We start from the raw sequence: 13412 nt of genomic DNA on the forward strand, positions 1-13412 counted from the left end.
TCGGTTAGTCCGGGAGATTATCATGATGCCTGCGCTTCATCAAGTGCTGCTTATCATCATCCTAATTGGGTAACGGGTGGGGGTCTTCATCGAGCGGAGGACTTTTTTGGTACCGTCGCAAGAAAAACCTCTCTTTGGCCTGTTTGCCACTGGTTGGGTGGATTCCTTGGAGGTGAGATATGACGACCCGTCCATTAATTGGAAGGTCAGTAATATAGCCACGGCAGTAGGCAGAATGAATACTTGGTTTCGAACAAGAGATGCTATGGTCCACTCATGAAGATTGCACCTTTCCGCACTCCTGTTGTTAGGTTCTCGGCCATCGTATCTGGGGACGTCGTGTCAGAAACCTTCGACAGGGATCCGCCCCCGTCATGAGCGCTGCCCACCACTGGGTTGATGTGAAGCAGTATGGTAACCCGCAGGAACTGATCACGAATCCACTCGTATTGTCCCTGCCTGAGAGATGTCCTGATTAGCGGACCCCACTCTTCGAAGCATAAGGCCAACAGCCGGCTGAGGGGAACCATAATGTGCCATGGCCCTCGGGCGAGGATGTGGCGCCTGTGCTCATCCACCGCCGCCTGAGGGGGGTGGTGGATTTGTGTTTTCCCGTGTCCATTGGGACCCAGAAAGTGTACGCTTGGAAGCACAATTGTAGGGTCGGCGAAGTTGGCAATGCTTAAAGGTTTGTTTAGATTGCCGAGATAAAAGGGCACACTATAACACACGCCATCGACAAGCTCCTGCAGACTGTGCTGAAGCTCCGCCAACTCTTGAAGGTTCCACGACATGCCATCGCACTGGAGGTCAGATAGCCTAGCGCCCAATGTAGCATCAAGCAAATTGAGTTTGATCATGGTAATCAATATACGTTGAATGCGCCACAAGTTCCAGATCGTTGCGATTTGACAGGAGGGGTAGACTTCGCACGTAGACTGATAAAGTGGGATTGAAGGATCGATATTGCATTCACTTGTAAGTTGTAGTGGATGCCAATAGTCAGGCACGCACTGTGCCCAAGCAAGCAATTCTTGATCGACCTGTCTCGTCTGCGCAATGCATTTGCTCAGTTCTTCCGGTGAGCATGTAACGCGGCCACTCTGTAGTCCCAACTTCAGATGCCTAGCCTGTATCCTAGCAACAGACACTCCGATGGCATCAAGTGCCGCACTTGGGTTGTTTGGTACGGTGAATTGGGCGTGGCTTTTAATCCATGAAGACGCGATTGTTTGTAACGGCCTTCCTTGGCGTATCGCTGAGCAAATTTCTGTATGGAGAATAAATTGCCGAATGTATGCAGTTGCACTATTATTGTCGTCGCCTGCATCCGTGAAGGGAAGCAAAGACACTGCTCCATTATGGTGTATCTGCGAAGATGGGCGAAGGCCGTATATTGCAACAATACTTTCGAAGAGCTGCAGTGATAAGATCGCCAGCATTGTTGCTGCGTTGCCCCATTCATGGGGGTCCTGTAACGTACGCCGAAGGCACTTGACAGCCCGGGCATAAGCCTGCTGTGGCCGGGGAGAGTTGTCAAGTCGCCAGATAGACAGCACTTGTGACGCAACCGCTGACACAGCTAATGAGAGTGCAGAGTCCTGCCGCTGCGAGCAGTAGATTGGAATAAGCACCTCGTAGAACCCGCGTGCGGAGCTCATGTCACCACGACCCATTCTGGCGTAGTAATGAAGGTAAAACGGCACGGCTGTATCGGGTTCACTAAGCGGCCGCAGGTTATAGGCTCGGCTCTCCTGTGTGGCGCGTCGGACCATCGCGCTTTGGCTGCGAAACTTGTAAGTCTGGTCTCTAAATTCATACTGCGTCTTGTAGCCTCCACAATAAAGCCGGAGCCGCTGACACGCCCGGCATTCCGGTCTTGCCTCATCACATTTGACGCGTCGTTCTTTGCAAGTGACACATCCCTTTGAACGCCCGTAATTTACCATGGTGGGCAGCAGAGATACCGAAGAGACGGAGAAAGAGAGCCCTTTTGCCGATTTACGACGGGTGGACTAAAAGCATCATCATGTCAAGGCCGGGTCACAGCTCAGCGGTACCCAAAAGGCTGCCAAGGCGCGCGGTGTTGAATCAGATCCAACATGCATGCTTAGTGATGTGGCGGAGCTTCGGCAGTTGCAGTTGTTAAGTTAACTTGTTAAGGCGTACTAAGTTGACGGCATCATGGGGCCCACTTTATATTCTCCTTCCACCAATAGACGTTCTCACTCGCAAACATACATCCAATTGGGTTTAGTGTGACCCTCAGCTAATCCGGGGAATTGCTATTATCCTCATGTTAAATATCGTGGTGCCTGCGATTGATCAACTGCTGGCTATAGCTACTCGCCATCATTCGGAGAGGAGTGAAGGCTCAAGTCATCAACCTGCGGAATCTTCGGTACCGTCGCAAAAGAGCACTTTCTTCGGCCTACTTGCCACTAATTCGGATGATGCAAGGTCAACTTATACATCATGGTGGTGGCCTAACACATAGATTCAAACGAATATATAAAGCATCGAAAGCTACTTCAGATCATGGCATGGATCAGTTCTATTCAAATACTCGCCTGTCGGATACTAACGATATTATCACTGGTTTTCATCGATATAATCCTCCAATATGAGAATCTCCATTTGCATCTATGTCTTGTTGACAGTCTTTTCATCCTGCTCTTCAGCAGCTGGAACGAACCAAACCAGCAATATTCCCACACTGGAGCTAGGCACAGATTCCGCCTTCAACTTTCAATATCTTATTGCGCTCGGTGATGCCCTAACCGGAGGATCGGACATCGCTCCTGTCCTCGGTGCTGCGAAAAACATCAGACCGGGAGATATGGACTCGTTTAGTGAGCAGTTTTACATCCTCGCCAATCGTACCAAAGAAACGGCGGCAAATCCAGAAAACGCATACGACCCAGTCAATGTGAGAGACACGTGGTTCTCTGCTGCCCAGTACTTTCGTCGTGCGGACATCTACCTGCATGGCAACTGGAGCAATCCATTGATAAACTCTCTGTGGGCAGAACAGACGGCCGCCTTTGATAAGGCGCTGGCATCTCTCCCTGTACCTGGCCAGCGTGTTCGCATTCCTGCCAAAAAAGGCAACTTCACGATTGAAGCAATCTGGTACAGTGCATCGGACAGCACTAGCCACCAACGGCCGACTCTGGTGATCGGAAATGGATTCGATGCAGCCCAAGAAGACTCATACCATTACTTCGTTGCTTCCGCCCTGGCGCGAGGCTGGAATTGCATTACTTATGAAGGACCAGGCCAACCTACTGTGCGTCGGGACCAAAATCTCGGTTTCATTCCGGATTGGGAGCATGTTGTGGCCCCTGTTGTGGACTATGTTCTCTCTCAGAAGTCTCAGATTGTGGATAAGGACCGCCTCGTACTTGTGGGAAACTCATTCGGTGGTTATTTGGCTGCACGTGCGTCAGCGTTCGAGCCTCGATTCTCCGCTGTCGTCCTCATCGATGGTGTTTGGGATCTATATGCTGGGTTCTCGGCACAGTTACCTTCCAACCTCTTGGCGATGTACGAGGCAGGAAATTATACCGAGTTCGACCAGGAGATTCTCTCGCTGCGCAGAGCCGACAAGCTCTCCACCAACACGGCTTGGGGGCTCGACCAAGGCTTGTGGTCGTTTCTCACACACTCACCTTCTAACTTTTTCAATCAGACCAAGGAATACCAATTAGGAAATGTCGTTGGAAAAATCAACATGCCGGTATTTGTTGGTGATGCCGAATTCGAAAACATCTTCCCGGGACAGCCGCAGCAGGTCGCCGATGCACTCGGTGCCAAGGCAACTTGGTACCGATTCAATGGGACTGCAGGCTATCATTGCCAGACCGCGGCTGGACAGGAAATGGCGAGAACGATGTTCGCTTGGTTAAATAAGACGCTGAACGCGGGGAATAGCACCAATTTGGAGTGATAGACTTGGTGTTTCCGGATGAGAGGAGTAGGATCACATCATGAACTAGGACAAAGGCGCGAAGACTGCTTTCAACTATACGTCTTCTATAAGAAGTGAAAGAGAAGACTTGTACATCATCATTGCCGAGAAGCTCGCGCTTGTTTAGCGAGGCAGAATCCCCGATGGCCAACACAAATTGCACAATGGAGACTACAGCACACTCAGCCTGCACTTCGCCCAAGCAGCATCATTTTACATCTTGTTATCACTCTACAGTCTGTCACCGGAGTTCGATGGCGCGTCAAATATGTCCAAGGAAACAACCGAAACATCAGCCTGTCTCAGCTGGAATACCATTCTCTTTCTCAAATTACATGGTTTTTATAATATCAAAATACACCTATCTATTTCTCTCTTCTTCAAGAAACTTAATCAAATCATGTGTGTATTAGTGAGTCTTTGAATGTCCATTCAAGTGCTAGTGTTTTACAAGACACTTGAGAATACCATTTCTTTTGCCTAACTGATTGGTAATAAACGGGCAGAATAACATAGTAAAAGTCCCGAAGTCATGAATATGCAATACTGTAATCGATGAGTGTAATCAAGCAAATGGCAACTAGCAGACTGTAATATAAACGATACTCATTCGTACTTCTGCCACCCCGGTATATGAGAAAGTCCGACGATCTCACGATGTACCCGGGATAGGAGACCTTCCCAATATGGCTAGTAGTTGGATAGTGCCGATCCAAGTGGGACAAGTTGCAGAAAGGCGATGCGCCAAGGCGAACATCCCCCGGTCACCTTCGGGAGAACATCACCCATAAATCATGCCCAGCAAAGGTATCACTGTATACAGCTACATCGGCGTTCCAGGCTACGAGGTCGGCTTTGCTGTGCCGCAGCAAGAAGTGCTCCATGATGTGACCCACAACTTCACAAGTCGTCAGCTCGAGATCGACTCATCGCACATTCAGGGGCTCGGAAATTTCACAGGTCGCTTCGAATGGACCATCTTTCGCTATGGGGAACGTGTGGCTGACGCACATAACGACATCGACAGCCTTTCAGGAAAGGTTGAGGGAGGCACGATGGTTGCGACGCAGGACTTCCACCCCATCGTTACTGAGGACGCCATCATCACTTATGGCTTCTATGCCGCAGGTCACGGCGAGGTCGGTCTCACCGATCGCCATCAGTGTTATGTGACCATCTGCTCGAGAGAGAATCGAAAGTGGATGGGAAGTGTGGCTCCCCCAGGATCCCCTGCTGCACAGCAGCCCTTCTCGCGCTTCGTGCTGGCGGCGCCGCACGATAATGGGATGAATGGCATGACGGCATGCGAGGCCATCTTTCAACATCTCGACTCGGACATGCTGGCAGTCGTTCGCCGTCTTGTTCCACTGCTTGAGCACGTCAACCACGTCCCGGACCATTTTCTCATGCAGAAGCTACCTCATATCGTATACGGCCTCTCCATCACCCAAAAGAAAACCGTCTCGATTATGCTGGCCATGGGAGCACGGTACTTCGAGTTCCGCCCAGCAAAGCTCCTCCCCATGTTTCAGAAGGTGTCTTCCCTGCGAGACACGTTCTACTTCCAGCATGCGTGTATCCCAGGCCTTGCTTTTGACGAGTTCCTTCGCGAGCAGGTCGCCTTCCTCGACGAGAACCAAACGGAGATGGTCACCATTCATATCCGGTGGGATAACATCGTGGCGGATTGCCAGCGGCCCACAGAAGACGAGATTCCGGACTTGCTTAACGAGGCGTGCGCCCGAGCAGTGCGTAGCCCCCTCACCTGGGGAACACGCGAGTGCTTTGAACAGCCGATCGAGGAATTGCGCCGCACGGGGACCCGCTTGATTGTTGTCATCGAAGCCGACAAGTACGATAGCTGGACCGCTGAAGCATATGCGACCCTGAGTGCCGACTCGATAATCGGCCGTTTTGAGTCTATGACTACTGAGGGACAGGCGGACTCCGATTTGACCATCCTGCAGTGCCAGGCGACCTCCCAGTCCATCAAAGAAGTGCTTGTGTACAGCGTCTTCTCCGCGGCAGCGGCTAGCTCATGTCTCACTTCGACCAAGGGGATGCTTGACATGCAAACTTTGCCTTGGATCAGGGCGAATGCTCTGGACAGACTTCAGGCCGAAAAGACTATTGTTATCATGAATGACTTTATCGATGGGGCGACTGTCGATACGTCCATTATGCTCTCGCGGCAGCGCTTGTCCTTGTAAACTGATAGTCATGTACTGTGGATAGATAGAATGGTACCTGCCAAACTGCTATAAATACTAGTTAGTATTTGTATTCTTGTCAACTAGTTACCTCGTAAGTAACTAGTTACTCTGGCTTACTAATGGGTCGGCAATTTGGAACGACTCACAACTACTGCTAGTGCTTCGTCGTTATTCCATCAGTACTGATTTGATGCTGTTTATCATGCCAGCATTGCTCCATTCCGATCAACAAGCGGGCCTGCTGCCTTTGAGATTGACTCTACCTCATCAGTGTTTTCCCTTCCCTCAAGAATAGAGAGTGCAGGCGGCATCAGGTGATCGTTGTCCGTCGTTCTCTCCGTCAGCATGATGAGAGTTCTTGTTCACCTCTCTACCAGGATCATCCTTGACACATTCAGGCTACCAACCATTGGCTTCGCTGATGCCATAAATGTGACTGGTAAAATTACCATCAACAGACCGAAATCGAAGCAACAGGTGGGGGTTTTCAAGCAGAACTGAATAGTAGGCAGACTCATTCCATCAATCTGTGGCCTTCTTCACTAACAAAAATTCCAACCAAGGAAAACATACGAAGCAGACTGCACCAGAATCCGAAAATCCATCGCTTCTGAACAAATTGCCCACATTTCACAAACGCACAAGATCGCCAATCAAAATAGAAACCACATCAGCTCGTATCACTGGCTAGTACATGAAACCAAGTTTTGCTCTCCACCATCTCAAGCTCCGTCCCCAATTCCTATCATGACCGCGGGCCAAGGCACACGGCCCAAGAAGTTTCTGTTTGTTCGTTCCAAGACGGATGGTATTTTCTTGTTGTGGGATCAGTTCTGTCAGTTCGTACAAGAAATCGTCTGAAGTTCTTCTCGGTTCGGGGGGTCTCCAAAACAAGTCGAGTAGCTCATCCACTAAAGATGAGTATGGGATCCGGTCTCCCGTGCGTCTTAAGTCGGCGACTTTTGTGGCAGAGGCTGGAAAGTACAGAAGCTATGAAAAAAGAAAGTAAAATGTCATCCAGTGCTCATCAGTAGCCGGAAAGCGTAGTTACTCACTTCATTTCCTGGAACAAATCTGATACGAATTTCGGCTGGACCAAAGGGGGATCTGAATACCACGCAATTGTCGTCGCATGAGTTGAAATTGTTGGAGGCCATCAAGGCCCCTATCAGCCGGGGAACCGATCCCCGGCCAGAGACTGCCACAGAAACCGTGTTGGCCTCGTATGGCTCACCGGATGAGTTAGTGAGTTCCTGAATGTATAAAGGGGCAGCACAAGATATGTAAGGAATAGGTAATTCGTATGAAAGAGGACAGTTGAAGAACATACTGTGGACCTTGGTGTCCAGGCCGGGCGTCGGTTTTGGATGGACTGCCGGCCAATTACGACCAATTTGATATCATCAAATTGTCTGTCAGGCACAATACAGCGCCGTATGGCAATATCGCAATTCCACCATATCCTGCTGATTGCGGCTGAATTCATTGTTTGATGTTGAGATCTTTTTGATCGCTCAAAGGGAAGGGGACAATCATGGCTCTTCTTATAACTGCCAGCTTCGGGCCTCTTGTGGTGGACATTCTCAGTCTGCCTTTAACTATCTGGTACTTTTGCTCCTGTCGTCTTGAACCAAAGCCAACAGAAGCTCCCCCCCGGTTTCCCTCACCCCCTTGGGAGAAAAACTCTACCCGAAGAGCCTGTTTCGTGAGTGTAAAGCTAAAACCTACATCGCGACACAGGATCAAAGTACGTCAAAAACCATCCGAACTCGGGCTTAATGCTGATAGGCAGTACCTAGTGTTTACTACGATTGGTGTGACATAGGTTGTGGAGATGTCATAATAGGTTTTGGAGCAAAGTACAGAATGCATTCTTCCTAAGTAGTACCACCTCGTATATTTTCATCGGAGCAAAATAGGGTTAACATAATCGGGGTCGAAGCTTTTCAGGCGCTCTTCATCCTCATAGTCCATGAGCTGTTTCACTCGCTTTCTTGTTCTCCTTTTTGGTTGCGGTGTGCGCGGAAGAGCATTTTCCGCACGGAACTTCGCTTGAAGCGCCAGATAGTATGCGCGATGCTGCTTGGGGGATCGTTCACCTTCGCCACCACAGAGGTAGTTCCAAAGAGGCCGGAAATCGGACCGCATTTCATTCGGGAAAAATAGCCCCTCCTTAGCAAGTCCTGGGGCTCTTCTCTCCCAGGATAGCAAGTCAATCTGCCACACATCTTCCCACCCCATTTCCAATCGCTCATTGGGATTCCGGTCCCGACATGTCAGCCATATCAAGGCTTCAACTATCTTGACCGGCCTAACCATCCTTGCAGGAGTCAAATCTAGTGGAGGACGCCGCGACGTATCATCGAAGTAGGTCCTTGGGATCCTGATTGGCATGTAGTACGGGTTATCTGATGAAGGAGGAGACGACGGTAAGTCGGGGAAGGCAAAAAGCAGAGACGACTTGTTCCAGAACGCCACATATATATCGGTATCCTGTAATCTGCTACTCTTCAAGTGTACATGCGCTGCAGCCACCGGCTTGAGAAAAGGACGCGTCACCCAACATTGTTCCCCACGCTCGCATGGCTCGAGCCCGGCAGCCAGAAGGGCCTGGCATGCTTTTTCGGCCATGCCATCGTGGACGATGTAATCGATCATCTATTGGGTTGTGTTAGAAAAGAGAGGGAAAGCCAGGGACTATTGTCTCGTCCTCTTTTGACGGTGGGACAGGGGAGTGTGCTTACCGACGAAACACCTTGGTTGAGGAGCCACTTAATAACGTCGTCCCAAAGTACGTTATTGATTCCAGCTTGGTCCAGAGCATGGGTAATTCTCCTTATCTCATCAAAAAACGCCTCGGTAAATTCATCGGACATCTTGCCGGGAAGTTGTAACTCAAAATTGGTTTTTGACAGTCTGTTTGTCTTTCTCGTTCTCGATGTAGTTGGAGTAGCCGTAGTAGTAGTAGTTGTAGTAGTACTATTGTCGCTTGGCTGAAGCTGATCAAAAAACTGATCAAGGAAAAGATCGGGGAATCTATCGGACATCTTGCTGGGAAGTTGTAACTCGAAATTGGTTTTGGGCAGCCTGTTTGTCGTTCTCGTTGTCGATGTAGTACGAGTAGCCGTATAGTAGTAATCGTACTATTGTAGCTTGGCTGAAGCTGCATGGCCACCAGAGACATGGGGCATTTCAGACCCATTTATATAGATATTGTGCTTGCAAAGTGACCCACTGCTGCCTACTTGAAGCTATTTTTCTCTATCGCGACTTGCCTACAATTCGAATACTCATTAGAAGACATGCCATTTGACAGCGCACTCATTATGATGTTTTTCTTCGATTTATTGGGTCACTTCTCAAAAAGGAATCTAAGAAGTAGCGGAACTTTTCTACCAAGGGAACTTCTATCGTGTACTTAATCGACGATCGACGATCATCTCCCGTGCTTACATGCCATGCCAATCTTCCAATCGTACGAAAGACGGGAAGATATCTGTCAAAATGCCCAACTGCTACACCGTGGCTGACTTTGAGTTTATTCACTTTGCAGACGATCAACGGTGACTACCCTGGAGCTTCCTGATGACAAACTTTAATCTTTCTAGGGACATCCCTGGGTATTTCCAAGTCATTTGATTGGCTTGGGACGATTTATTCCTATTCGCTGGAGCTTGCTGATTTTCTTTCATTTCTTTTTTTGCTATGCTAGCTTGTTAGTCTGTGAAACTGTCAGCAACCTGTTTCTTCAATTCTTCACACTGTTGTATCTGCAGTTCATCGAGGGAGGTCTCGAAATGGTTTCTATCATCAACCGAGCATATTTATCATCAGAAAAGCTGGAAGAAGAGAAAGAATTGATGATAAGCTCATAGCCTGGTGGGATAATTTGTAGACTGAATATACCGAGTAGTATGGAGTAGCAGACCAAATAAAGTAGTGGAGATACATACTGGCAAGTGGAGTTGCGGTTAACCTTAAGCTTTTCTTTTTATCGTTCCGGGAACTGAATGGATGGAGCTTGCGCCACAGAGGCCCAGTGCGTTCGTTACACGGCCAGTTGTTGCCTCGTGATGGGTTGGATAGGAGTTCCTTTGCATGATTCTGAAACGGAACGGCTCAACTGATCCGCTTGCACTAAGGAAGACACTATCTACTATCCGCAATTGGCCGAGAGGGTTTGACTGAGATGGGATGAACCAAGCTTGGCACCTATTTTCTATCCTCTGTTGATGGCAAGTTGCTTGGTAGTGTATGCATCAGATGGTACAGCAGTTATTATTCTGCTCTCTCTCTCTCTGGTTGCACAGAACTTTGATGAGATTCTGATTCTCTGTGACCATTTCATCTCCCTTATCGCGTAGAATGCAGTACGGTCATGTGTAGTGGTAGAGATGGTCTGTCGCATCCAGCCCTGGCGCCAAGACAACAGACATCGGAGGGCAATGTGATGGCAGCCTCAGGCATTAAGTTGTAACTATGTATACTATCACGTGATGTCATGTGTTGGAGCAACAAGGATATCCTTTCTATCTATGCTCGTCACTACTTTGTTAGTGTATGTGGTGATGGAAAGTGAACTATGCTGCTTGGATGCAAGAATCCTAGTACCACTCACCAGTCACCACTAACAATGAGGGGCAGTTCAGAGAAATGTCTCAACCTAGTCTTATTTAATGTTTATCCGGCGAATTAATGACGAGTATGGGTCGAGCTGAGCTCTCAGCGTCAAACTGCTCCATAGTATGAATGCAGAACTTATTTCCAAGCCGTTGGGAACCCAGAACTTACCGCGCACATGCCATGTTATCGCTACATCTCTTCCCGAGCGGCATGGCATGCACTGCAACTCGGCTGGTCACCATGCTCTGCCTGCATTATTGGTGCATACGGGGATGTAACTACTTACAAAGTACTAGTCGTTCGCGCTGGCAGTGACTATAGGTACATGAACCAGCTACCAAGCTAACTAACAAAGGATAGTAACCATGACTGCCAGCGGCTGGATAGTCTACCCGGAGGGGAACTACTATCACGATAGGGATAGGCCGGACACGCTCAACCCCCGGTAGCTAGATACTACGTACTGAGCTAGTAGCAACTGTTGGCAATCAATCCAACCAAAGCGTTGCGATCGGCAACTGTCACGGAACGACTTTATACATACCACGAAGAAAGAAAGGAAGAAAGAGGGGAGAGCAAGACAGGGGATGGAACAGCGCGGTCGGCAACCACCCAATGTGACGCCAGCCGACCGGCGAAATGTGATGAGAATCGTGAGAAGGTGTGCTTCGGGACCCAACAGGATGATCCGAAAGACCGCCAGACCAACAGGATTCATCACTCGTGTGAACAGAGCCACATAAGGGTGCAGCGCTAGGGGTTCGTTCGGCGCAACTTGTGCTTTAGACGCTCAACTTGCTGGCCAATAACTACAATCCGTATGATGATTCCCCCGCCGCAGCAGCAAAGCAACTTGCTTGCTTGTCGTCCATCCATCCATTTTCATTCTTCCCCCGAAGCGCCATGCCATCCCCTCTCCACTCCGGGCGACTCTGGTCACGCCAATTGCGACTATACCTGCTTACTGCTAGTTATAATCTCGCTGCCTTCCGGTTTCTCGTCCTGGTGGGTGTGGTTGTGCTTCTGGACTTTCTTCTATTCTTTTTTCTTTTTATTTATTCTTTGGTTTCATGACTTGGTGACTTTGGTTATACTACTACTTGGATGTCGAAGAACTTCATCTTTGCACACTCACTGTGCTGTGCTGCTTATTGATGCTTCTCTCCTCCGGATTGCGAGGGGACGGTTTGCGCCTCGCTGGTACATGTAGATCCCTACGGAACGACCGCATTTGAGCGATTCGAAAATACCGTTCACCCCGCGATAACCTTTTTCTACCTTCAGAGTCAGAGCTGAAACGCTCTGTGCACTAGGGTCTAGTGTCTGAAGCTATAGACAGGTTCACAAGATTGCGATCTGGAATCAGAAGCGACCGCCAATATGAATAGACAACAACTGCAGCTGAATACGTCCAATCTGGGCCCCAATCCGAGATACTCTTATATGGAAACTCCATTGGAAATGCACGCTCCGGGGAGCCGAGTGAGAGATGAGATCACGCCTCTAGCGGCCACGACGAACGCCCAGTCAGCAGAATCACAGACTATCGTGGAGCACTTCCAACCGCCGTTGAATGAAAAGTCACAACAGTACCAGCAAGATATGGCCGTGCAAGGCTATTCCTGCGGACCAAATCTCGAGCAACATCCAGCCAACTATGCGCCATACGCGGACGAGATCCAGCAAGTCCAACAGCACCCGAAAGTCCCCGAATACGCATACGCACAGCCTCCACAATCCCCAGGCCCTCTCCCAGTTAAGAAAGAACTGGAAATGTCAGAGCCGTTACCGAACAAAGAGCCTATGGCCGTTGTGCCCGACACGAATCCTTTGCATTCGCCACAGTTACCCCAGTTTCCCCCTCCAGTCGCCCATGGGGCGCCAACGACACCTGCCGGATTTGATCTCATGGCATATCATCGGCCGGGTCAAATAACTCATCCTGATCTCGAAATTGCAGGCGGATCGTGGCGCACTAGCATGTGCGGTTGCTATGATGTTGGGTCATGCTGCCTGGGACTACTTTGCCCATGCATCCTATTCGGAAAAACGCAATATCGACTTTCTATGAGGTCAAGGAGTGAGGATCCAACAAACATGCTCGGGTATGAGACGTGCAATGGTTCCTGCACCGCCATGGCTCTGCTCTGTGGGTGTCAATGTAAGCGCGCACATTTCAAGTCCGTCTCCAGCACCGGCAAAACATGCTAACATGCTGTCGCAGGTTTTCTGGCCGCGTTCCAGCGTCGTCGGACGCGAAAAGCCTATAAGATCGAAGGAGATATTATCTCCGACTGCGCTCGAGCGACTTGCTGTACATGCTGTACGCTCATCCAAAACGAGGTCGAGATCAAGAAACGGGAAGAAGAACGCGGGAGATTTGCCAGTGCCACGGGGGCAGCGTTGGTATCACCATACCTGCCTCCGATGCAGATGTCGTACGGACCACCACCGAGGTGATGGGACTTCAATAGGGGGTTCTCTGGGGGAAGAATGTGGGGGTGTGAGACCCTGATCGCTGTTTTAACTATAGAGGGGGGCAGAGTGCTGGGGATGTTTGTACGACTTGAAGTGGTTTCTGAATAGGGGCGCAGTGCATGGGATCT

General features: G+C 49.5%; 6 protein-coding genes across 6 annotated transcripts; 4 read left to right on the top strand and 2 right to left on the bottom strand.

Annotated features, from left to right (window-relative positions):
- Nucleotides 1-60: 60 nt before the first annotated feature.
- ASPBRDRAFT_230001 (Zn(II)2Cys6 transcription factor domain-containing protein) lies at nt 61-2139 on the bottom strand. The gene has a single exon (XM_067621998.1). It carries the CDS (start codon nt 1947-1949, stop codon nt 264-266), a length of 1686 nt encoding a protein of 561 aa, XP_067484428.1. The 5' UTR covers nt 1950-2139; the 3' UTR covers nt 61-263.
- A 218-nt stretch (nt 2140-2357) lies between these two features.
- ASPBRDRAFT_36385 (alpha/beta hydrolase family protein) lies at nt 2358-4421 on the top strand. The gene has a single exon (XM_067623493.1). It carries the CDS (start codon nt 2624-2626, stop codon nt 3947-3949), a length of 1326 nt encoding a protein of 441 aa, XP_067484429.1. The 5' UTR covers nt 2358-2623; the 3' UTR covers nt 3950-4421.
- On the top strand, nt 4032-4451 carry ASPBRDRAFT_230011 (uncharacterized protein). The gene has a single exon (XM_067621999.1). The coding sequence runs from the start codon at nt 4114-4116 to the stop codon at nt 4381-4383; it is 270 nt and encodes an 89-aa protein (XP_067484430.1). The 5' UTR covers nt 4032-4113; the 3' UTR covers nt 4384-4451.
- Nucleotides 4452-4742: 291 nt separating this feature from the next.
- ASPBRDRAFT_36386 (phosphatidylinositol-specific phospholipase C domain-containing protein) lies at nt 4743-6259 on the top strand. The gene has a single exon (XM_067623494.1). The coding sequence runs from the start codon at nt 4765-4767 to the stop codon at nt 6178-6180; it is 1416 nt and encodes a 471-aa protein (XP_067484431.1). The 5' UTR covers nt 4743-4764; the 3' UTR covers nt 6181-6259.
- Nucleotides 6260-8085: 1826 nt separating this feature from the next.
- Nucleotides 8086-9059, bottom strand: ASPBRDRAFT_190517 (uncharacterized protein; the record flags this gene model as incomplete). The annotated part of the gene is made up of 2 exons (XM_067620243.1): nt 8086-8841; nt 8928-9059. 2 exons carry the CDS (start codon nt 9057-9059, stop codon nt 8086-8088), a joined length of 888 nt encoding a protein of 295 aa, XP_067484432.1.
- A 3127-nt stretch (nt 9060-12186) lies between these two features.
- On the top strand, nt 12187-13266 carry ASPBRDRAFT_190518 (DUF614 domain protein; the record flags this gene model as incomplete). The annotated part of the gene is made up of 2 exons (XM_067620244.1): nt 12187-12967; nt 13031-13266. 2 exons carry the CDS (start codon nt 12187-12189, stop codon nt 13264-13266), a joined length of 1017 nt encoding a protein of 338 aa, XP_067484433.1.
- Between the last annotated feature and the right edge of the window lie 146 nt (nt 13267-13412).

The sequence above is a fragment of the Aspergillus brasiliensis genome (assembly GCF_001889945.1).
Source record: "Aspergillus brasiliensis CBS 101740 unplaced genomic scaffold ASPBRscaffold_1, whole genome shotgun sequence".
NCBI lineage: Eukaryota > Fungi > Ascomycota > Eurotiomycetes > Eurotiales > Aspergillaceae > Aspergillus > Aspergillus brasiliensis.

Coding starts and splice junctions, on each gene's coding strand:
- ASPBRDRAFT_230001 (XM_067621998.1), bottom strand. CDS start 1,949: ATGGTAAATTACGGGCGTTCAAAGGGATGTGTCACTTGCAAAGAACGA.
- ASPBRDRAFT_36385 (XM_067623493.1), top strand. CDS start 2,624: ATGAGAATCTCCATTTGCATCTATGTCTTGTTGACAGTCTTTTCATCC.
- ASPBRDRAFT_230011 (XM_067621999.1), top strand. CDS start 4,114: ATGGCCAACACAAATTGCACAATGGAGACTACAGCACACTCAGCCTGC.
- ASPBRDRAFT_36386 (XM_067623494.1), top strand. CDS start 4,765: ATGCCCAGCAAAGGTATCACTGTATACAGCTACATCGGCGTTCCAGGC.